The sequence below is a fragment of the Pyrus communis genome, chromosome 10 (assembly GCF_963583255.1).
Source record: "Pyrus communis chromosome 10, drPyrComm1.1, whole genome shotgun sequence".
Classification (NCBI taxonomy): Eukaryota; Viridiplantae; Streptophyta; class Magnoliopsida; order Rosales; family Rosaceae; genus Pyrus; species Pyrus communis.
The window spans coordinates 24373553-24395373 of NC_084812.1; the positions used below are offsets into that span (position 1 = coordinate 24373553).

The 21821-nt window shown below is 36.9% G+C and overlaps 1 protein-coding gene across 3 annotated transcripts; it reads left to right on the top strand.

Annotated features, from left to right (window-relative positions):
• The first annotated feature begins 4373 nt into the window (after window positions 1–4373).
• Window positions 4374–12160, top strand: LOC137748420 (transcription factor TGA2.2-like). 3 transcript variants are annotated; one of them, XM_068488565.1, is made up of 9 exons: window positions 4374–4625; window positions 4741–4911; window positions 5082–5159; window positions 5249–5308; window positions 7692–7769; window positions 7899–7950; window positions 9895–10166; window positions 10854–11102; window positions 11660–12160. In XM_068488565.1, the coding sequence occupies exons 2-9, from the start codon at window positions 4846–4848 to the stop codon at window positions 11804–11806; spliced, it is 1002 nt and encodes a 333-aa protein (XP_068344666.1). In that variant the 5' UTR covers window positions 4374–4625; window positions 4741–4845; the 3' UTR covers window positions 11807–12160. The 3 variants fall into 3 exon arrangements, with proteins under 3 accessions (XP_068344666.1, XP_068344667.1, XP_068344665.1); XM_068488566.1 differs by having other exon boundaries at window positions 4374–4578; XM_068488564.1 differs by lacking the exon at window positions 4374–4625 and having other exon boundaries at window positions 4689–4911.
• The last annotated feature ends 9661 nt before the right edge of the window (window positions 12161–21821 follow it).

Below are 21821 nucleotides of genomic sequence, written 5' to 3' on the forward strand. Positions count from 1 at the left end.
GGAGATTGTCGGCCAAGATGTTTGTGAAAGGGGTTTAGTATCTTCTCTCCTTGGGGCTTATGCTTCGGAAAATTAATTATACGCATGTTACGTTGATTCTGAAGAAAATGGATCATACTTCAATGAGCCAGCTTCAACCGATTAGTCTTTGTAATGTGATCTATAAGATTTGTTCCAAGGTTCTGACTAATACGTTGAAAATTATATTGTTGGATGTTGTGTCGTTTTCTCAGAGTGCTTTTATTCCAGGCCGTTTGATCTCCGATAATTGTTTGGTAGCTTCACAGATCGCTCATTATGTGCATAGAAAGAACAATGGGTGGAATAGAGCAATGGCTTTGAAATTGGATATTAGTAAAGCGTATGATCGTATAGAATGAATTTTTTTTGGAGCAAATGATGAGGAGGTTAGAGTTTGTGGAAGAATGAATTCACTAGATAATGATGTGTGTTACTACTGTATCCTATTCTTTCAAGCTAAATAAAGAGCCTGTGGGTCTTGTTCATCCTAAACAGGGTATCCGTCAAGGTGATCCATTGTCTCCATTTTTGTTTGTATTATGTGCCGAGGGTCTATCGGCTTTATTTGAATCATGGGAAGCATAAGGTCGAATTCAAGGTGTAAGGTTTGTAATGGGGCCCCAAGTGTTAATCATCTCTTTTTTGCGGATGATTGTTTTATTTTTGCTAGGAGTTCACTCCAAGAATGCTTACAGGTGAAGGAGTTGTTACGAACTTATGAACGGGCGTCCGCATAGGCGGTGAATCTTGCCAAAAACAGTGTGGCTTTTAGTAGAAATCTTACGGTTATGGATGCGTAGTTACTGGCCGATTGCCTTGGAATGGAAAATGGTGGATTATCATGACCGTTATCTTGGTTTACCAGTTTTTGTGGGTCGGTCGAAGAATGAGACTTTTGCATATATTAAAGACCATCTTTGGAAGAAGCTGAATGGATGGCGGGGTTATTTGTTGAGTAGTGCGGGTAAAGATACTCATAAAAACAGCAGCTCAAGCAATATATACGATGCAGACATTCTTACTACCTAAGTCTTTTTGTGAAGAGTTGAACCAAATGGTAGCTTAGTTTTGGTGGGGGCAAAGAAGCAGGTAAGTGTCGCATTCATTGGGTGAAGTGGCAAAAATTGCGTAAACCAAAGAGTGAGGGTGGCCTAGTGTTCAAAGATTTATATGTTTTCAACATGGTGGTGTTGGCCAAGCAAGGGTGGAGATTGATTCAATATCCTCACTCTCTAGTTGCTCGTATTTTTAAAGCCCGGTATGATCCTGAAACAGATTTTCTGCAGGCTTTAACTTCCTCTAATTCTTCCTATTGCTGGAAAAGTGCGGCGGCTTCTAGGATCATTATACAAAGGGGTGCTCATTGGAGGGTTGGAGATGAATTATGTATAAAGATTTGGAGGGATAATTGGCTGCCAAAGGAGACATTTTATAAAGTACTTAGTCCTAGACCGACCGGGGTGCACCCTTCCTTTACCATGCATTCTCTTATGGTGGACAATGAAGGGATGCGTTGGAATACAAATTTAATTTGTAATTGGTTTATGGAGGAGGAAACAAATTTGATTTTGAGTATCCCTTTGAGTTTATTTAATCCAGTTGATTTTATGATTTGGACTAAAGAGCCTAAGGGTGTATTTACGACTAAGAGTGCTTACTTTGTGGCACGAACATGTCATGGTCTTGGTTGGGATAAACCGGTTGGATCTACACTAAATAAGGAGACAAAATTTCTTTGGAAAGCTCTGTGGCGTGCAAAGGTACTGGGGAAAGTCAAATTTTGTGTTTGATGTGGGTTTATGAATGCTTTGCCAACGAAAGTGAAGTTGAAGAATAGACGGGTTCTTACGGAGGATATATGTGGGTTCTGTGATAAAGAGGCAGAGACAGTTGAGCACGCTTTATTACAGTGCGCACGATCAACTGCAATTTGGTTTGGTAGTCCTTTGGGAATTCGTATGTTTCAAAGGATAGAGGAGGGCTTTGGTGGATGGTTAATCAATATGGCAAAATTAGTCACTAAAGATAGTTTTGAGTTGCTTCTTGTATTGGTGTGGAGCGTTTGGAAGGTACGTAATAGTTTTGAGTTGCTCCTTGTGTTGTTGTGAAGCATTTGGAAGGTACATAACGAGTTTATTTGGAAAGGTGTGGATGCATCACCATTGGATGTGCAACTTAAAACCCAATCGTGGTTGATGGAATTCAAGAAATGGAATGGGGTTCAACCACACTCACCAACGGTTCATGTTCAGAAGTGAAAACATCCGGACTTTGGTTGGATAAAGTGTAACTTTGATGCGGCTTGGGATGAGAATGGTTCGTATGGGGGTATAGAGATTGTTGTTTGAAACGTAAAAAGAGGTTTCGTGGCTGCAACGGTGCTGCGGGAGACTGGTATCAGCTCAGCGATGCATAAAAAGGTTGCTACTGCACAGGCAACATCTATGTTTGTTTGGCATTGGCGTGAGGAACAAGTGCAGGTGGAAGGCGATGCTCTTATGGTGGTTGCTGCTATTTAGAATGTGGGAACAACTTTAAATGGTCATTTTGGTCACTTGTTTGCTGATACACGACATATTATGCAAGGGTTCAAGCAATGGAAGATTTCCTTCGAACCACAAGAGACGAACATAGTGGCACATCGGCTTGCAAGGTTGAGTCTAATGCTTGACCATCCAATTTCTTGGTTTGAAGAACCTCCTGATATTATTATTGGAGGATAGTCTTTATAGTTAAATTGGTGCGGGACACTCTTTTTCCTTCAATCGGTTTGAAAGCCCTGGCATGGTTTTTATTGAGGCCCACTATTAGCACCCTATCCTTGATTTTGTACGTATTTCTACAATTCAATGAATATCGTACTTGCATTAAAAAAAAATTATTAAAGAGAATGATAGACACATAACAGTGATCCGGGATTAGAAAAGGTTTGGAAGACATAATGCTTCCTCTGCTCGACTGCAAGGTACATCTGGGTTTTTAGGGAATAATAATTGTGATCTAATATTGTTAGAGAATAGAGTTCCGAAGCGAAGCAGAAGATGGAGGTGAAACCAACAGCCTTTGAACATATGAAAGTCAACCTGAAGGCAAATATTAAATAACAAAACTTCCAGGTGATCAATGCTAGAGTGGAGGGCCATTGCGAGATCAATGCACTAAATAGGGAGATCAAGGAAGGGAGCAGTTCCTGCCTGGGAACGTTGCATGGCTCGCCGAGTATTTTTCAATCCCTTACTTATTTTATTTGGTTATATTTGTTGATTTTATTTAATTTATACAATTTGATAGTAAACAATAAATGAAAAATGTGTGAAAAGTAAAAAATAAAGTGGTTATAAAAAAAAGGGGCTTTTAGATCTAGGTCCAAAAACATAGATGGTTTTTAGGAGTGAGTCCAATTATCTAATTACATGTTTTTATTTCTTTTATACTCATTTTATAGTTTTTTAAATATTAAAAATCAATTAAAATCTTCTAATATTATGCATTTTTCAACTCCAAAAAATCTAATTAATATCTTAAAACAAAAAAAAAAAACCTAATATACTAACATAAATTATCTACAAAACATTGTACCTTAACTCAAGTAACAAATATATGAATATATATTATATCTGTAAGCGAGATATGAAACCGAACTAAAAGGTAGGAAAAAACATAATATACCTACAAGCAAGACACGTGAATTTGTGACACGTTGATTATAAAAAGAATTTGTCATATAGATTCATAAAAATAATTAACCTGTGATATAGGTTGATTATAAAAATTAAAAATAAAATCTATAAATGAGGTTTAAAGCAGGAGGAAGAACAAGAAATAACAAAAAATAAAAATAAAAAGAAATAATCAAAGAGATAATTAGGAAGAAATTTGATTTTTATAATAAATCTTATCATTGAATAGATAATTATTGATAATAAAATAATTAAATTTAAGGAATTGAACTTATTTTAATAAATTGAACTATTCCTACTATTGGTTAAAAAAATTGGACTTATATCAAGTTTTCCCTAAAAAAAAGGGGTGTAATAAGCTAAAACTAATATGTGAATATCAGCTACCGTTTATAAAATTGTCTCAATTAAATATATCTCCAATAAAAAAAAAAGCTAAACTATTCACATATCCTATTTTACTTCTCGCACACTCTTGATAATTTTTGTTCATTGATCTTCTTCATTTAAAGAGGAACTTCACCGGTATTTGTGGCAAAATCTGGCAACTTCACGTACCAATGAAGCGTTCCCTCCCCCTTCCTAAAAGCACACCCCTAGAAAATTTAATATATTTAAATTTGTAAGTTTTTGATTTTGCCATAATTTATGAATTATTACTATAATTCTTTTCTTTTTTTGTCTCTCTGGGAAAGGCCAACATTTTATGCTCAAGTGGAAAGTGGGTGGAGAGCCCTCCTGTTTCTCTCCTAAGTCAAACTTCTTAGGACATGAGCTGTTGATGCAGCAGACACCCTGTTGAATTTTACAACCACCACCCCAGAAGAGTAAAGTGGTGGCGGAGCAGCCGCTTCCTCCTCCTGATCGCCGCCCCAAGGTCTCAAAGTTTGCTCCTTTTTCCCTTCAATTTCGTTTCAACTTCTGGTAATGAAGTTTCCCTTTTGGGTTTTTTCTCAATTGAATTTCTTTGTTTGGTTTTTCGGTGTGGATTTTTTTCTTCTCTTCCTTCGGTTTTGCTCATTTGGCCGATACCAAACAGTTCCCAGCTGCCGTCAGAGGCTTGCAATCACAAAGGGGGTCAACCTTTTTGCTGGTTCTGTTCTGCATCAAGTGGTGGTATTGAGAAGTGGGTATAGAATCCGCCATGGCTGATGGCAGTCCTAGGACTGATATCTCTACAGATGTGGAGACAGATGATAAGAATCAAAGGGTACTCTCTCTATTTCTCTCTCTCTCTCTCTCTCTCTCTCTCTCTAAATTTGGGTCATACCAACTATTAAGAATCACTTGTTTTCTTCATTTCTGCTGTGTGGAACATTTTGTAGATGTTAACTCGTTTTTGTTGGCCATCTGACATTTTGATCACTCTCTGTATGGCAGTTTGATAGAGACCAATATGCCATTGCTCCTGTGGCTTCTGATTCCAGTGACAAATCGAAAGATCCAAAAGATCAGAAGGTGATGTATAGGAAATCGATTACACAGTTATGATATGTGAGTTGATCTAGCAGGGCCAAGATGCTCATTTGTTCGATTGCATTTTGCAGACTCTCCGTCGGCTGGCTCAAAATCGTGAGGCTGCTAGGAAAAGCCGGCTGAGGAAGAAAGTAAGGCCTTATTTTACTTTGTTTAAGTATGTTATCTTTATTCATTTGCTCAATTACATTTCTTTTGCAGTTTGCCTTGATATATATTTAGCTTTACTTTTGTAAGTTCTAAGGGAAGTGACGACTGCTCAAAAACATGGTTGTGATTTTAACGGAAATGGGATATTTAAAATATAGTTTTGATGGCAGCCCTCATTTCCACTCATTTAGTAAATTGATATCCTTAGTTGTTTGGGAAACAATAGGATAGACAATGAGTTACACACACATGTCAGGTCTAATACGATAAATCTATCAGTTACTCCTTGTCCTAGGTTTGTGGATAATAAAAGCCAGCTGACATTTAAAGTAAGGTCTGATGATTTATATCCTTAGTTGTTTGAGAAACAATAGGATAAACAATGAGTTACACAATAGCACGTGTCAGGTCTAATATGATAAATCTATCAGCTACTGCTTGTCCTAGCTTTGTGGATAATCAAAGCCTGTTGACGGTGAAAGAAAGGTTTAATGATTTATATCCTTAGTTGTTTGAGAAACAATAGTATAGACAATGAGTTAAACAATAGCACGTGTCAGGTCTAATATGATAAATCTATCAGCTACTCCTTGTCCTAGCTTTGTGGATAGCGGACGGTGAAAGAAAGGTCTGATAATTTTGATGCTCAAGTGGGTTTTCATTTTCCTACCTAATTGTCTGTGTTTGTTTGTTTCCTTATCTGGCATGATTTCTTAACATTTTAGCGTAACGGTTAAAATTCAAATTTTTTTCATTGTGAGCGCTGCTTGAGATTGTGGATTTCAACTTTCTAACACAACTGGTCACCATTTCTTCATTTGCCTTGTTTACCTTTCCTGGTTTCAAGTCTTTGGTACATGCATCTTATAAAGCTTTGCTTCCTTCTACTCGTTTTATATCAACAAGTAATCTTAGAATCAGGAGCTGAATGCAGAACTAAGTTCTGGAAAATGGGTCCTGGCCAACTTTATTGGTTATAAGTTATAGCTGCGAGCTGAGATAAGCTTAACATGTCCTAACCTATCTAATCTGTTGTAGTTCTGGTGACATTGATTCATCATGGCTTAACAGCATATCCGAAATTTAACCTCATCTGGGAAAAGCTTGGTTAGTTTAGAACTCAACTTCTAGTTTGCACATGTGCAACTTCAAAAATAGAATTCTAAGGGATCAAATAGGAAATGATACTCTAAATTACCGTTCTAAAAAGCAGCCTAGGCGCTAGGCAGAGGCCAGGGGCCCCGATTAGGGCCTAGGTGTTTAGAAAATAAGTGAAGGCTCTAGATGGCAATTAGGTGGCTGCCTAGGCTGTCTAGATGGCTCTAGGCGGTCCTAGGTGGTTAAATTTTTATTTTATTTTATTCTATTCTCTTTAGGTTAAAAGGTTTGAAGATAATTTTCTTGTAAAATAATTCTTGACTTTCTTTCATGTAAAATATCATTGAATACATATTTCATTTTATGTATTCAATCAATTGTAGTCACTTATTTATATGTTTTTATTGTTTATAATAAACTTAACTGAAAAAAAAAAAAAAAAAAAAAAAAACCCCACCTAGACCCCTAGGACTAGGTCCCTGCCTGCTGCAGGACTAGCGCCTAACGCTTTTTAGGACCTTGATGAAGCATATGATCAACCAACATTTTTCCAATTGCAGATTACACAAGGTTGGTTGGACAAAGCACATCTTTGTATGCATGTTACAGTTCATATAATTCAAATGCTTAATAATCATCATTTCCCATTTGAGTGTGGTTGGATCTGTAACTCGCATTTCACCTTGATATATTGTCACTTTAGCGTCTCTCTTGCCTTGTGAATGCCAAAAAGTCTTCTTTAAGTAGTACTATCAGCTTGATACTGCCACAGGTCGATCACCTTCATACTTTCATACTTGAGTCTGTCTCTTACAGCTAGATCCTAGATCTCTTGGTATATTTCAATTGTTAGCTTTTTTTTAGCTGGGATTCTAGATTTAGCGTGGAAACAGTAAGCCCAATGTCTGTCCTGCATTCCCTGCTAACAAAATCGTTTTATGGTTTGAGCTTGGATGCTAGATGAGCAATTATTGCTCGCTAGTAATTTGGTAGTCAATCTATAATGAGTGTGTGTCTGGCATTTTGCTTGTTATATTTTTGTTTTATGAGAGTGGAAGCTGAATTCACCGGGTCTCTTGTTTTATATTGCCTTGTCTGAATTTTTTTATTACTGAATCCTCTCGTAAGCATACTTTCTCTTGTTACATTAAAAACATAAATAGAAATGCATAGATCTGCATATTTATGTTTGAGCCCTTATGCTACGTTCATGCCTAGTTTTCTGGTAAGTCTTTAATGGGTTGTATCTGTGCTTGTCGATTATAGGCTTATGTTCAGCAGCTGGAGAGTAGTCGTCTAAAGCTGACTCAACTAGAGCAAGAGCTCCAGCGAGCCAGACAGCAGGTTAAAGCAATCAGTTTCTTTACTATTGTAAAACCTAATGTATTCAAAGCCATAGATTTTTGGTGGATGACCTCTTTGTGAGGTTTTCATCTTGCATCTCTCCTAAAGTTATATTGTTCTTTTGTTCAGGGAATCTTCATATCAAACTCAGGGGACGCTGCCCATTCAAATAGTGGAAATGGTATTTCTTCTTTCCTGAGTTTATTTTTGAAATTTTATCATTGAAGTAAGGGAGACTACCTCCTGATAATTGTGGGATAAACTTTCCATCAATTTATACTTGTAAGTCAAATTGAGATGATTCCATATCAATGGTTTACATGAGTAGTTCACACTATATGCATGAAACAATTATACTCAGGAGAAAGATTGTGTTGAAACACTATATGCCATGAGTAGTTCACACTTCACACACATGATAATGCTCTATTGGAAATAGGACAAGGAAAGTACTCTCTGTCGGTTGTAATTGTTCACAAACACAATCAGAAGATTTTAGTAGCAACTTTTAGGGGAATTCTTGAATGTTTGTGTAGGGTACAGAGGTCGAATTGGTTAAGGAATTGTTGAGGATGAAGAGTGGCATTTATGGGTGGTTCCTGATTTCCTTGCTGATAAGCTCTGGAATCTAATAACAATCAGATTTTCATTCTTGGCAGATCATATATATGTTGAACTTACCTGGAAAAGAACCAAACCGACAGCATTATATTGCTTAAAGAAACAAATGTTTTTTCAGGGTTATTCTTTATATTTTCTCCTTTAATGAAATTTGTCAGTTTACCAAACAATTTTTTTTTGTGGGGATATGGAAATGAAGTCAAATTTTGGGAAGGCATTTAGGAGAGTCAGCTCTTTCCAATCGTTTTATATTTTTTTGCCAGGTTTTTTTTTTTTTTTTCAACTGCAACATAGTTCTCTTCTTTGTCTTCGATCGTCATATTCTTTTGGAATTTAAAGTTCTGAAGAGTGAGAGGTCCACTAATGTACAGCATTATCTACGGTCTGTTACTCATTTGGTTGCTTTTCTTGTACATATTTGTTCTTTAAATTGGTACAATCAACCTGATCCTTCCTTTAAGCCATTTAAGTTGATTTGGAAGGCTGATGATCCAGCAAAGGTGCAAACTCTTGCATGGCTGCTGGAACATGAGCGATTAGATATTTATGCAGGATCCAAAGAAGGTCCTATGCATACTGATTGCCATACATATCGGATTGTGTTATACAAATGCAAGGGGAGAACGCTGTCTACATTTATGTTCACTTTCTTTTTACTAGGCATATCTGGCATCACTTGTTGGAACCATTGATAATGTTGTGTCTGAGAAGCTGTTTTAATTTTTGTCACGGGGTTTTTTAGTTGAGGGGCTAGCATGTTCACCTCTTGGAGATATGCTGTTTTGGCTCTCATGAGGAGCGTTTGGCTGGACGTAATAGGAGGTTCTTTGAGGACAGTAAGGTGGATGCAAATTGCAAAGTTACTCCGGGATTAAATTAGATATTAAGCTTCTGTGGCGTAGTTGAAAATGTATTTCAAAAGGCTTTCCTTGTACTGTATTATTTTTTATTGAGGCGCTTGATGTTTGATAGTTTTATGTGGTCATGTTTCGGATGGTTCAATAAGATGCTGACAGATTTCTTGTTTTTTTGATCTGAATTCAAACTCCCCCAGTACATATGTAAACTGCCTCTACCTTCTTCTCCTACAGTCCCTTCATCAGCATCCTTTAGTTTCTAAGATATAAAATCTCCACTTGCACGAGAGAAGCAATTTTAACATGCGTGAGAGGGCAGTATTCCAATTTATGAGCCTCTAGATATTTTGGTGATTTGGTTTTAAGAAAGTTAAGGATAATAATACTAATTTTATGTTTTAAGATACATTTGAAGTAGAATATGGAATTCCTTCAATTGCATCCAGCAGTGATAAAGTTGGTATGATTGACACATATTCTTTTAAATTTTTTAAAATAGGCATTTTAGGTGCACTCATATTTATTTGCATGCAGACAGGCTACGGAAAAAAATTAAAGTTTTATCTTGCTTTTTAAATTGGTCCTCTTCTCTTAATTTAGTTCCAGTGGATGAGGTGGGTTATCTTGTTCACTGTATCTCCTTGCAGGGGCCATGGCATTCGATGTAGAATATGGACGGTGGCAGGAAGAGCACAATCGGCAAATTAATGAACTAAGATCAGCAGTAAACTCTCATGCAAGTGATGCAGAGCTTCGTATTATTGTAGATGGAGTCTTGGCGCACTATGATGAGGTCTTTAGGCTGAAGGGCACAGCAGCTAAAGCCGATGTATTCCATTTGTTGTCTGGTATGTGGAAAACACCTGCTGAGAGGTGTTTCTTGTGGCTTGGAGGTTTTCGTTCATCTGAGCTCCTGAAGGTGAAGCTCTTTCTCACTTCTTGATGGCTTTGATGTCATAGGCAGATTGGTAATGTTGTCAAATTAAATGTTCCGCATAAGTACTCTACCATAGTTCAGTTTAGTCATTTTGACTGCTAAAATGTACAAAAATATAAATTCATGCAACTTCAAGTACAAATTTATGAAGTTATATGTGGTTCAACAGTCTTGTTTGTAGGTCAATCCAATCCCTAAGGTTCTGGTTAAAGACATTCATTTCTGCCCATTTTCGGGTTTCAAATTTCGTTCTTGAATACTAATCTGTCACTCATAGAGATGGAAATATCTCCTTGGGTTTTGTCTTTAACGTATCTTCTTTAAATATACTTTTTGTTGGATTCAGTCATATAGGCTAAATAGTCAGATATTTTTATCCCCACTTTACTGTGGAATGGATAAAGACTTGGCATAAAGAGGCATCTGATTTTCCAACTTCACTACTACGGAGGTTGATATTTATGTATATATGCATGTTCATGCACTTTTACGGATCTCTATGTGCTTGCTTTTTTCGTTTGCTAGAAGTTTCAACTCACGCTCTGCACATTTCCTTGAATTTTTTTTCTTTTATAGGTATGCATGAATTTGTTTTGTATGTGACTTTTTTAATATTGTGTTGGTCTTAATCCCTTCTATAAAATTTAAAATGAATGAGTATATGTGCAGCTTCTTGTTACTCAGTTGGAGCCTCTGACGGAGCAGCAGTTGGTTGGGATTAACAACTTGCAGCAGTCCTCCCAACAGGGAGAAGATGCATTATCTCAAGGGATGGAGGCATTGCAACAATCTCTAGCTGAAACTTTGTCCAGTGGATCTCTTGGCTCCTCAGGTAACTCAGGAAATGTAGCTAACTACATGGGTCAAATGGCCATGGCAATGGGAAAGCTAGGAACTCTTGAAGGGTTTATCCGCCAGGTAATTCATTATAGTTCTTTATCGTTTACCCGTTTGTGTAGTCAGTACTGTAGCATATCACACATATAGTAATCATCGATGTGAAACTGTTATGCGTAAATACAACAAAGAATAAGATTGGACAAAAACCAATTGCTCCATTGACCAGTCCCGCCTGTTAACCCCTGAAATGTGAGAATGCTAAAACAGATTGATATTTGGATGATCTCTGAAATATGTATCATTTGAAAGCTATATGGCTATCATTTTTATTCTACAAGCTAACGTGATTGGGGTTTATGAAGAATTAGTATAGATTACCCACCAACCTGTCAAAACCTCTTGTCCTTGTTTCGGATTGTGTTATGGATGTAAGACTAGGCATGAATTTGTTTTACGCGCCTAAAGGTTTATTTGGTAAGATATGTTGTTCATTTGCAAAATTCGATATTATCACGCGGCTGAAAGATAACAAAATGCTAGTATTCAGTTTCAGTTTCACTGTTTTTCGTGCGTGCACTCTTGTTTTGTTATAACTTTTTAAAGTGCCTAATCTGTTCATGGGCTTATAACATCAGGCTGACAATTTGCGGCAACAAACACTGCAACAAATGCACCGTATCTTGACAACCCGCCAGTCAGCTCGTGCACTTTTGGCTATACATGATTATTTCTCACGGCTGCGTGCTCTTAGTTCTCTCTGGCTTGCCCGCCCAAGAGAGTGAAATGCTCCCAAACTGATTGGTAAAGTTGTGGCCGGCAAGGCATCTGAGTAGCAATTGACTCTCTCTAGTACAGCACCGGGGTTACTTGGTTATCGTTACAAATTTTCTTTTATAGATTTTCTCTGATGCTGTAGCTGCAGAAATTGTATCGTTAGCGCTAATCCTGTAATTCTGTAATTTATTACCGTCATTTTAGTCATCGTAGGATCGAGTAATGCTTATTATTGTTAATAATTATAGTCTTATGATTTGTGTAATTGTAATTTGTGACTGAGTTTCGAAATGAATTTTGGATAAGGAAATGCAGGATGGTTTTGACTAGTATTTCACATCGAACACGACGTTACATTAGTTATGGCCCTGTGGCTATGTTATTCTTGTTTCGTAAGGGCGGAAAATTTTCGCGGTTATCCGTCAACTAGTTTCGGGTAACGATCCTAGAGAGGCGAGATTGTTGTTGAAACTAGTCCTTAATTTGCTAGATTGTTTGTTTCGATAAGACAATTTTATAAAGTACACAAATTTTTGAGAAGTAGATCAAACTTGGATGCAAGGAAATGAGCGCATGGCCTTGACTATTATATTCAATTGGAAAAGTCATGGCTTTTATTTTCTACAGAAAACTTGATTGTCATCCTCAGAAAGACAACATTGTATTCCTTGGTTTTTTGTACCGACGGTGGGAAAGAGGGTACCGAACTTAGAACCTCTGGAAGTGCAGGGGTTAATGCTCTTAGCCGCTCGACGCACAAGCTCCTTGTAAACCTAATGTTCAAGTTACTTGTTCATGAAATACTTGTAGTAGGTATACTGTTTAAGATTCCAAGTACATTGTATATACATTCAATCATGACAATGTACCTAACAAAAAGGATCACAGCCAAAATCTAATTTGACAATATGGGTATTGGTAGATATTTTATTTTCTTGAGGATGCAAATGTAAATCCTTCTTTGTTTTGTTTTTGCTAGGTACTCACGAGATTCGCACCCCGCGTGGGCCCACCCCCCCGGGGGGCAGGAGAATCCACCAAGAAAAAAAAAAGTGCTAGGGCTAGGAGGTACACGCTCGGGTATGTCGTGAGCCTAGTTGGTCAACAAGGGTAGTTATTAAGGGACTCAATGATGGTGATCCTCGTCGGTGTCTGTCCATTCCGGCGACGGACTAGCAACTCGAGATTCAGGGAGACGTTTTAAAATGGCGATTAAGTTGCACTCTATCATGATCAAGAGAAGTACCAATGTGTTGGACAAACCTGGGAGAAATCGATAGAGAATATTGAAGATCTTGTGGCGCAGTTCTTATTCATTGGAGAAGGAGAAAGAGAGAATTCGGCAGAGTTTCGCTTCAAAGAAGAGGAACAATGAAGATAAATTTCTGGAAAGTGGTTCATATATAGCCCCGAGAAACTGATCACATTTGTTGGAAAAAAAGGCGCTGAAACAGCAAGATCGTGACACGTGGCATTCCGGTTGATTAAGTTTTCGAAACAAAAGGGATGTGAAGAGATGTTGCAGTGCAAGAGGCCACACCTGCCTGTAATGCATTAAATCCAGAGGTGCCTCAATTATTCCGCCAATCTGCCACAAACACAGGCCTCGGGCACCTAAACGTCTCCCGACCATTGCTTTGGAAGGGTGACAGATGGGACGAGGCTGAGCGACTGACAATGATGAGTCAGGAACACCCGAGACGCTTCCTCTGGCCGAGCACCACTTGAAGAGCCGACCGATCGTTGCAACTCCATGCCTAAGAAAGAACCCTTGATCAAGGAGTTTGGGGACTTATTTATGTTGGGCAACTTTAGGCCCACATAATGGTGCTGGTCGGAAAAGAAGTCACGAAAACCCCAAGGGATATTGAGAAGTCCAAGGCCTAAAGGGATTAGAATAGGATACCCCCAAGCATAATAGCCGACTGCTTATTAGCTTAGCCCTACCGATATATGTAAAGAGCTTTCCGACCGCCAGGGGCATGTGAGCAGGTTGACATCTTTATGACACAAGTCTCATGGAATAGCTCTACTTGGATGTCAATCAGGCAACGTGGAAGCCCCCAGTCAGTGGTAGAGAGCTAGGATGGGACCTAAAGGTGGTTCGAACGAGGCTCAGAGAAGCAGGGTTGGATAAGCAAGGTTGAGCGGGACACTTTGCCCACATCACTTTCACCACCAAGTATTTGGTTGATAGGTGAAAATGTGTCAGTATGCTAGTCTAGGTGGCACATTAAATGCAAAGTTGGGAACCCAAGGCTGAGGGGTTCATTGGTGGCCTATATAAAGGGGTGAGAATCTCCTGTATTGGAGTTGGACTAACGAAAGGAAAGAAAGTTCATGTATTAGCTAGGTGCTATTTTTAGTCTTGAAACCAATATCATCCGAGCAAAATTGTGGGAGTAGCCTAGTTTTGAGAGGTGAACCACTTAAACCTTTGAGTTCATTTCATTTCAGTTCATATCCCAAGCACACTAAGAGTTTAGTTTTTAATTTATTAACTTGCAAATTTTGAGCGTTAAGGCATGTAATAGGTACATTGTACATTGTTTAAGACTTTAAGTACATTGTATATACATTTAGTCATGATAATGTACCTTAAAAAATGGATCACAGTCAAAATCTAATTTGACAATATGGGTAATGCCAAATATTTTATTTTGGATGCAAATGTGAATTTCTTTGTTTTGTTTTTGCTAGGCAATCATGTGTGATACAATTTCCTTTCTATTTTTCGTCCTTGATTCCAATACATTTATTAAGTGGTAAACAAATAAATTGGTATCAAACTCATCATCACGAGATTCAAGTATACCCTTTCATATTTACAAGTAAAAGAGAGATAGACCGTAGTACTAAATAATCATATCTTTTCATTGTTGAATATAATAATATTACTTACCATTATGTTAAAAGGAAAAAAAGAGTCCAGCTACAGTTTTACATCCCACTCAGAGGTACATGTTTTATACAAGATTTAGCCGTTGAAAAGACTCATTAGATTTCTATAACTAAGATTTAACCGTTTAATTTTTTAGACTACTCAATAGTATATACCATGAAAGGAAGTTTAGAAATGAATTTTTTTTATTTTTTTTTATTTTTTATTATGTTTAGTGTGAGTGTGACTGGGATCCAATTGAATACATAAATGGATCGGTGTTTGGCGCGAACTTCGGTATATAACTTGCCACCGATGTAACTTTCCCGAAGGTCAAGCCTAACCTGACTTTCCACAACGATTTCATTTCTTAAAGTCTAAATCAAGTGCACAATACAAAAGTTTATTTATTTATTGACAATCATATTTTACTCAAAGAAACGGAAATTAAGTTAAGTCACACAATGAAAGTCATTGATTAGATATCAAACTGTCACATTCCGGCTCGGGACAGATCACTTTCCGGGCTCGCTCCACCACTGTAGCACGATATTGTCCGCTTTGGGCTTACCATTCCCTCACGGTTTTGTTTTTGAGAACTCACGAGCAACTTTCCAGTGGGTCACCTATCATGGGATTGCTCTCGCGCGCTACTCGCTTAACTTCGGAGTTTTGATGGAACTCAAAGCCAGTGAGCTCCTAAAAGGCCTCGTGCTAGGTAGGGATGAGAATATACATTTAAGGATCACTCCCCTGGGCAATGTGGGATGTTACAATCCACCCCCCTTAGGGGCCCCACGTCCTCATTGGCACACCACGGCCAGGGTTAGGTTCTGATACCAAATTGTCACATCCCGGCCCGAGCGGGACCACTTCCCGGGCCCGACTCCACCGTAGCACGATATTATCCGCTTTGGGCTTACCATTCCCTCACGGTTTTGTTTTTGGGAACCCACGAGTAACTTCCCAATGGGTCACCCATCATGGGATTGCTCTAGCCCCCTTCTCGCTTAACTTCGGAGTTCCTACGGAACCCGAAGCCAGTGAGCTCCCAAAAGGCCTCGTGCTAGGTAGGGATGAAAATATACATATAAGGATCACACCCCTGGACGATGTGGGATGTCACAAAACTCAATGTAAAGTTTATACGTCCTCGTTATTCATTTGAGTGAAACTTAAGATTTGTCACTTACATGTACATAACACACTACTAATTAATAACAAAATAATAAATCATATACTAAAATTATTCACTAATCCATTTGAGATTCACTGGATTATTTTGTCGCAACATCTGCGTGAACACATGTTTTTGCTTAATATATAAAGGGACGAGACACCACTTTTTACACTTTTTTGTAAATTCACTCTGTTATGTATTTTAATGATCTAAACTGCCTATCTTTTAGAACATCATTTATAGATTATCTATGCAAAAAAAATAAAAATAAATAAATAAACAAATCTAAAACTATTAAGACATTTATTGTAGGGGTGTGACATCCACACACCCCTTTTTACTTCTCCCACACCTTTTTAGTTTTCGGCCGTTGGATCGGATGAATTGAAAAACATCAACATAAATAAATTAACAAGGGGTGTGTGAGAAGTAAAAAGGGGTGTGTGGATAACACATTCCTTTATTGTAATGAAAAAAAAAAATGGATGAATACAATTTTACAAAGAAACCCCAAACCCTTAATCCGACGGTCATATAATTTCAAATTTGAGTTATTTGTGGTGACATGATCTTTGAAGAAAAACCTAAAAAATAAACAATTTAAATAGTTAAAATACAAGTTGAATCCCCTAAAAACGTGTGTAAAAAATTATAGAAAAAGTGATGTGACGAATCTATTCACCATAGCTCCTCTCTTCTCGAGAATCCATACATCCCTTATTAGTATATGGACAACTATCTCTCGAGCACAAGTTTAGGTTCGGCCTCGATGGGAAAATAAGACAGAGCACCTAACAACGTATCTTCACAGACCAAGAACTATGAGATCGCCCCTTTCATTATGGGGTGACGGAGGGATCATACCATTCGAGCCTTTTTTTTCTTCATGTTTTTCTCAGATGTCTGGAGAAAGCTACAATCAACAACGTATGAAATGGCTCGACACTTGTATTGCTCTCTTACAACCCGGTTTTCATGGTTTAGGCTACTCCCATTTCGCTAGCCGCTACTACGGGAATTGCTTTTGCTTTCTTTTCCTCTAGCTAATAAGATGTTTTTGTTTGCCAAGTTGTCTCTTGCCTGCCCATGGATTAAGCAGCAGTTCAAAAGGTTAATCTATTCGGGAATCTTTAATCTACGCTGATTTTCAACTCCCCAAAGCATTTTGTCACTTACTACGCCCTTCCTCGTCTTTGGGTGCCTAGGTATCCACTATAACCCTTAACTTTATTTAAGGCTATGCCATCCTCTAAGGTGCTGCTAAATGAAAGGATCTTATCAACGTCCATGAATGATAAATCATAACATAGATCGAATTGCCAAATCGGAAAAATTGGGTGCTAATCCTACATAACCCAATCAATTCGATCAGGCACTCGTCATCTATTTTCATTGTTCAACTCTTTGACAACGCGAAAAATCATTGTTCCACTCCTTGGCAACATGACAAACCAAAAGCTCTGCCCTCCCCTACCCTCTATCTATCCAAGGGATGGAAGGGCAAAGGCCTTTGGTTTCCCCTCTAATCAAGAATTTGGGGGGATTAACCTCTAATAATAAGTCGGATCGTACCAATATCAATCCATTTGATTCTATTTATTCCAAGGCAAGGATTTAACAACCATTTAGCCATAGCCAAAATCAAGGAACTTTTCATCGGGTCGAGTTAGAGACCAAAGGTCTTGAATGGCCGATCCGGCAGAACAACTCCAAAGATAAAGAAGTATCGTTAATTTCTTCATGCTCGTTCCAAGTTCAAAGTACCATTTGTACAAATAAGAATCCCCTTCGTTGCATGATTTCTTCTTCATATAGATAGATATACGATCTATGGAGCAATTACTTAGAAGTACATTTTATGCAACAACCTTTCATATCTGATAGAAAAAGATCCCATGATCTTGAACCGATCTTACTTGGGATCACAAATCCCAAGATATGACATAAAAAAATAATAAAAAAGAAGCTCTAGTATAAAGATCCTCATTAGTATGTAAAATAAAATAACAAAATTGACCAGAATAGCTAATAGATAAATAACAAAAAGTTGAACAAGACCCAAAGGGGAAAATTTTCAATATATGAGAAGTTTGATAGGAAATTGTCATGCTCACTCTAAAATTTTTATCGAGACTTCAAAATTTTAATATTTAAAATATAGTTATATCCATGTGCGCTTGCTTTTTTTCTCAAATGGAGAAAGATTAAGCGAGATTAGCATTTCGGCAATGGTCGTGTATGAGGCACCTACCTTCCCCCGAATGAGTGAACCTAGAAACCATCGGCCCATTCCTTCTCCACCAATTTTATTAATAATAAATGAAAGTAAACAAAAAAGATAATGCAGAGGGGGGATTATGCCAAGGCCTGCAATTACAAAAAAGATCAACAAAAACGGTAATAAGGACAAAGACGAAAGGTCATGAGCATGAGCAGGGACTACAAATTTGAAATTGTGGACCACCTCTAGTAATAAAAAAAACTATCTGCCCCCAAAAAAATTAAAGCATCTGTAACTTGATTTCCTTCTTTATATTTGTGTACACATAAATCGTATTGACGAAGTCATCAGAAACAATTTTTCTAATCCATCATAAAAAATTATGGAACCGCATTAGGAGCCTTATAAACATAGTTAACAATCAACATGGTGTCTATTTCAATCCAAAAATCTTTCTCTCTCATCTTATCTTATGATGTAAGTATTTATTGTATATAATTTCACTTATGTTCTGGAAAGCTAATTTTGCGACGGAGACGTTTTCTATTAAAAATTATGAGTGATGAAGTTAGCTTGAAGCTTCCACTTGTCCTTTGTGGCCGAAAAATTGTGTTTTGTTGGATGAAGACATACGACTTGACATTAAGGTGTCCCCATAGTAATGTCCTTAGTTACCACGTACTAGAGCCAATAAATAGAGTTATCAAAATTTTTGTGAAAATCCTTTTTTTTTTTTTTTTTTTTTTGTTGTAATGATTATTAGTTCTAATATTTAAACGATATATAGCATGTAATATGTGAGTCAATATACGAATTTTTCCAACCAAGTAAAAATAATAATAATTAATTTTTCATTGTATACAAACGATATTTATATTAAATTATCTAAATTGAAAATACGGAAACTCGAACTTAAATCTAAAAGAGAGAACAAACTACCATAGTCAACCTCGCTAAATTGAAAATCTGCATAATTACCTGTTGTTGGTTATATACGATGCATATATATCATCTATATTATATAAGAGGTCGAATTGGTGACACCACTTTTTTTACACAATTTTTTACATAAGTTTTTGTAGGCTCATTCTATAGTGTATTTTAATGATTTGAACATTCTATCTTTTAAGTATTCTCTTAAATATCATATCTACAAAAAATTACTCAAATAACCATATGACCAATGGATAAAAGTTTATGGTTTCTTTGTAAGACCGTATTCTTCCATTTCTTTCAGTGCAAATGAATGATTTAATGGTTTTGGATTTGTCTTTTTTTTTGTTTTTTTTGCAAGGATGATTTGTGAATGATGTTCTAAAAGATAGATGATTCGATCGTTAAAAAACATCACGGAATGGGTCTATAGAATCTAGTGTAACAAATTATGTAAAAAAATAATGTCACAGATCTGTTTCAATAAACAAAAGAACATAATTATCCTTGTTAAATGTTTTTTTTTTTTATTGATGATAATCACTTGTCATCTTTAATAATGATTAGAAGGAAACCACACCCCATCATCAGTTTTCAACATCATGTGATAGATAATTAGTCAAAAACAAACCAATAAAGAACAAAAAGGAGAGGGATAAATCCAAATGTTAGTCGGTCAAGTCTTAACCCACCACATTTCCACAAGCCGACCCTACTCTCTTTACCAATCCCTTCCACCCACATCTTCAAATTTCAAGCTCCACGAAACCAAATATTGAATTCAGGTCATAGGAGGCTGCGCACGTGACTGTTATCGAAGTCTTGCTGCGTTACTTTGCTACATTGAATCTCAGCCTTAATAAATCAAATCCTTCATCATTTTTTCAATACAATTAGATAAGGGATAATATTTGAACTTGGAACGCAAGAAGAAAACGACCCTAATCATCAGGCCAATTAAAGCCTTTTATCAAGCACGCTAATTTGGTTTCTCACATATATGGAGTTATTTTTCCTTAATTATATGACAACATAATGTTGTTTAACGGTACAAACATTATAATTTGGTCCATTCATTCTCCTTATCAGCTTCTATAATATCATCTATAAAGAAATTCAATTGAGGTACCGTTTAGTCATCTATATGAATCAAACAAGTTGACAGTTAATTATGAGGATATTACTTGTTAACATAATTGTTGATTTATTCAACACTTACGAATCTCTAATGATCTTTAGACGAGAATAAAAACAAGGAACAAGACAAATTATTATAGTAGAACATCTCCAAGCATCTTCTCTAGTTTGGGGTGTCATAACAACTGTGGGCCAATAGAAAAAGATTAAAATATTGGAAATTAGTAATAAGAGCTCCTTTTTCCCTAGATTTAGAAGCTCATAGGAGAATTCGTATCCTTTTTTAAAATCATCTCTAAAATTTAGCTAGGATCTCATTTAGCGAGCACATTTAAGATGCTCTTAGTATAGTAAGTTGATGTCATGTCGTTATGTAAACAAAAATAACTCATTACATGTAAGAGCCACATATTACATATCCTTGTATTATATTTAATATAATTTATCCATTCATATATTATAAGATCATTATTTTATTATAAGATGAATGTGAAAAGGGTTTAGATTTAGACTATGCTATGAACAAATATATGTACATTCTAATACGTGAGTGAATTGATGACATCACGCATCACCATCTTAAATATTGATAAGCATGCGGGCCATGTAAGTACAAGAATCTTTTATGCTTTGCCTTCCATTTTCTGCCATTCTCCTTCCTAGAAGCTTACCCATGAGACCCCAAAAAAAGCCCAAAATGTCTCTGTCCTTACCTTATATATATATATATATATATATATATGTAACCGCAGGGCAAAACTAGGTTATCAAAACTCACCCTCATTTCTCATCACTTGTTGTACGCAGTTTCCTTTGAACTTCAAACTTCAAACTCTTTGATATATATAACATTTCGAAATCCGCAGAGGATCTTCTCTGTAAATTGTTTTAAGTTTCAAAAAACTTCTGGCAATGGACGTGCTCGGTGTGAACGTGAAGAGCCCGAAGCAAAGCAAGAGAAGCAGATCAAAGGGTGGTGTCAAAGTCGTCTACATATCAAGCCCCATGAAAGTTCAGACCAGTGCCTCTGAGTTTAGGGCACTTGTCCAGGAGCTCACCGGAAGAGACTCCGACGCGGAGCGTTTTATGGAGACAAATAACGGTGGCCAACAGCAACAGAAAAATGTTCATGAGGATTCTCATGAGCAGCAGTTGAACGTTGTGGACGAGTATGTGCAGATGCCTCGGCTTCCTTTCCAGAATTCCTCTTACGAGTATCTGAATTGCGCGTCGGATTCTTTGTTTGAATCATTTTTCTGGGGAGTTTGAGCTGGATATGCTCACAAGCTATGATCAACTTTAAATTTTATAGTTAGTAATAGATCTCTCTGTAAACACTATTTTTGATCGATTAGTGATAATATGGTTTATTCAAGCCTGCTGGAGTTGTGGTGTGGTTCAAAACAGTACTTCAAGCAATCCACGAATACAAGGAAGAAAATAATTATAATTGCTATGTATCATGTTGTGGTTGTGCTCTTAAAAGAATGGTTAGTTGCAACTGACAAATGCAATGTTTTTATTGGAGCCATTGTTTTAGGCTTCTTGATAAGAAGTGTACACATTCAAGCATATCAAATGCGTCATTATGATGGTATCTCAAATAAAAAAAAATGTATAATATAGTTTGAGATACGGTAGAGTGACGTACCTGATATAACTATATTGTCA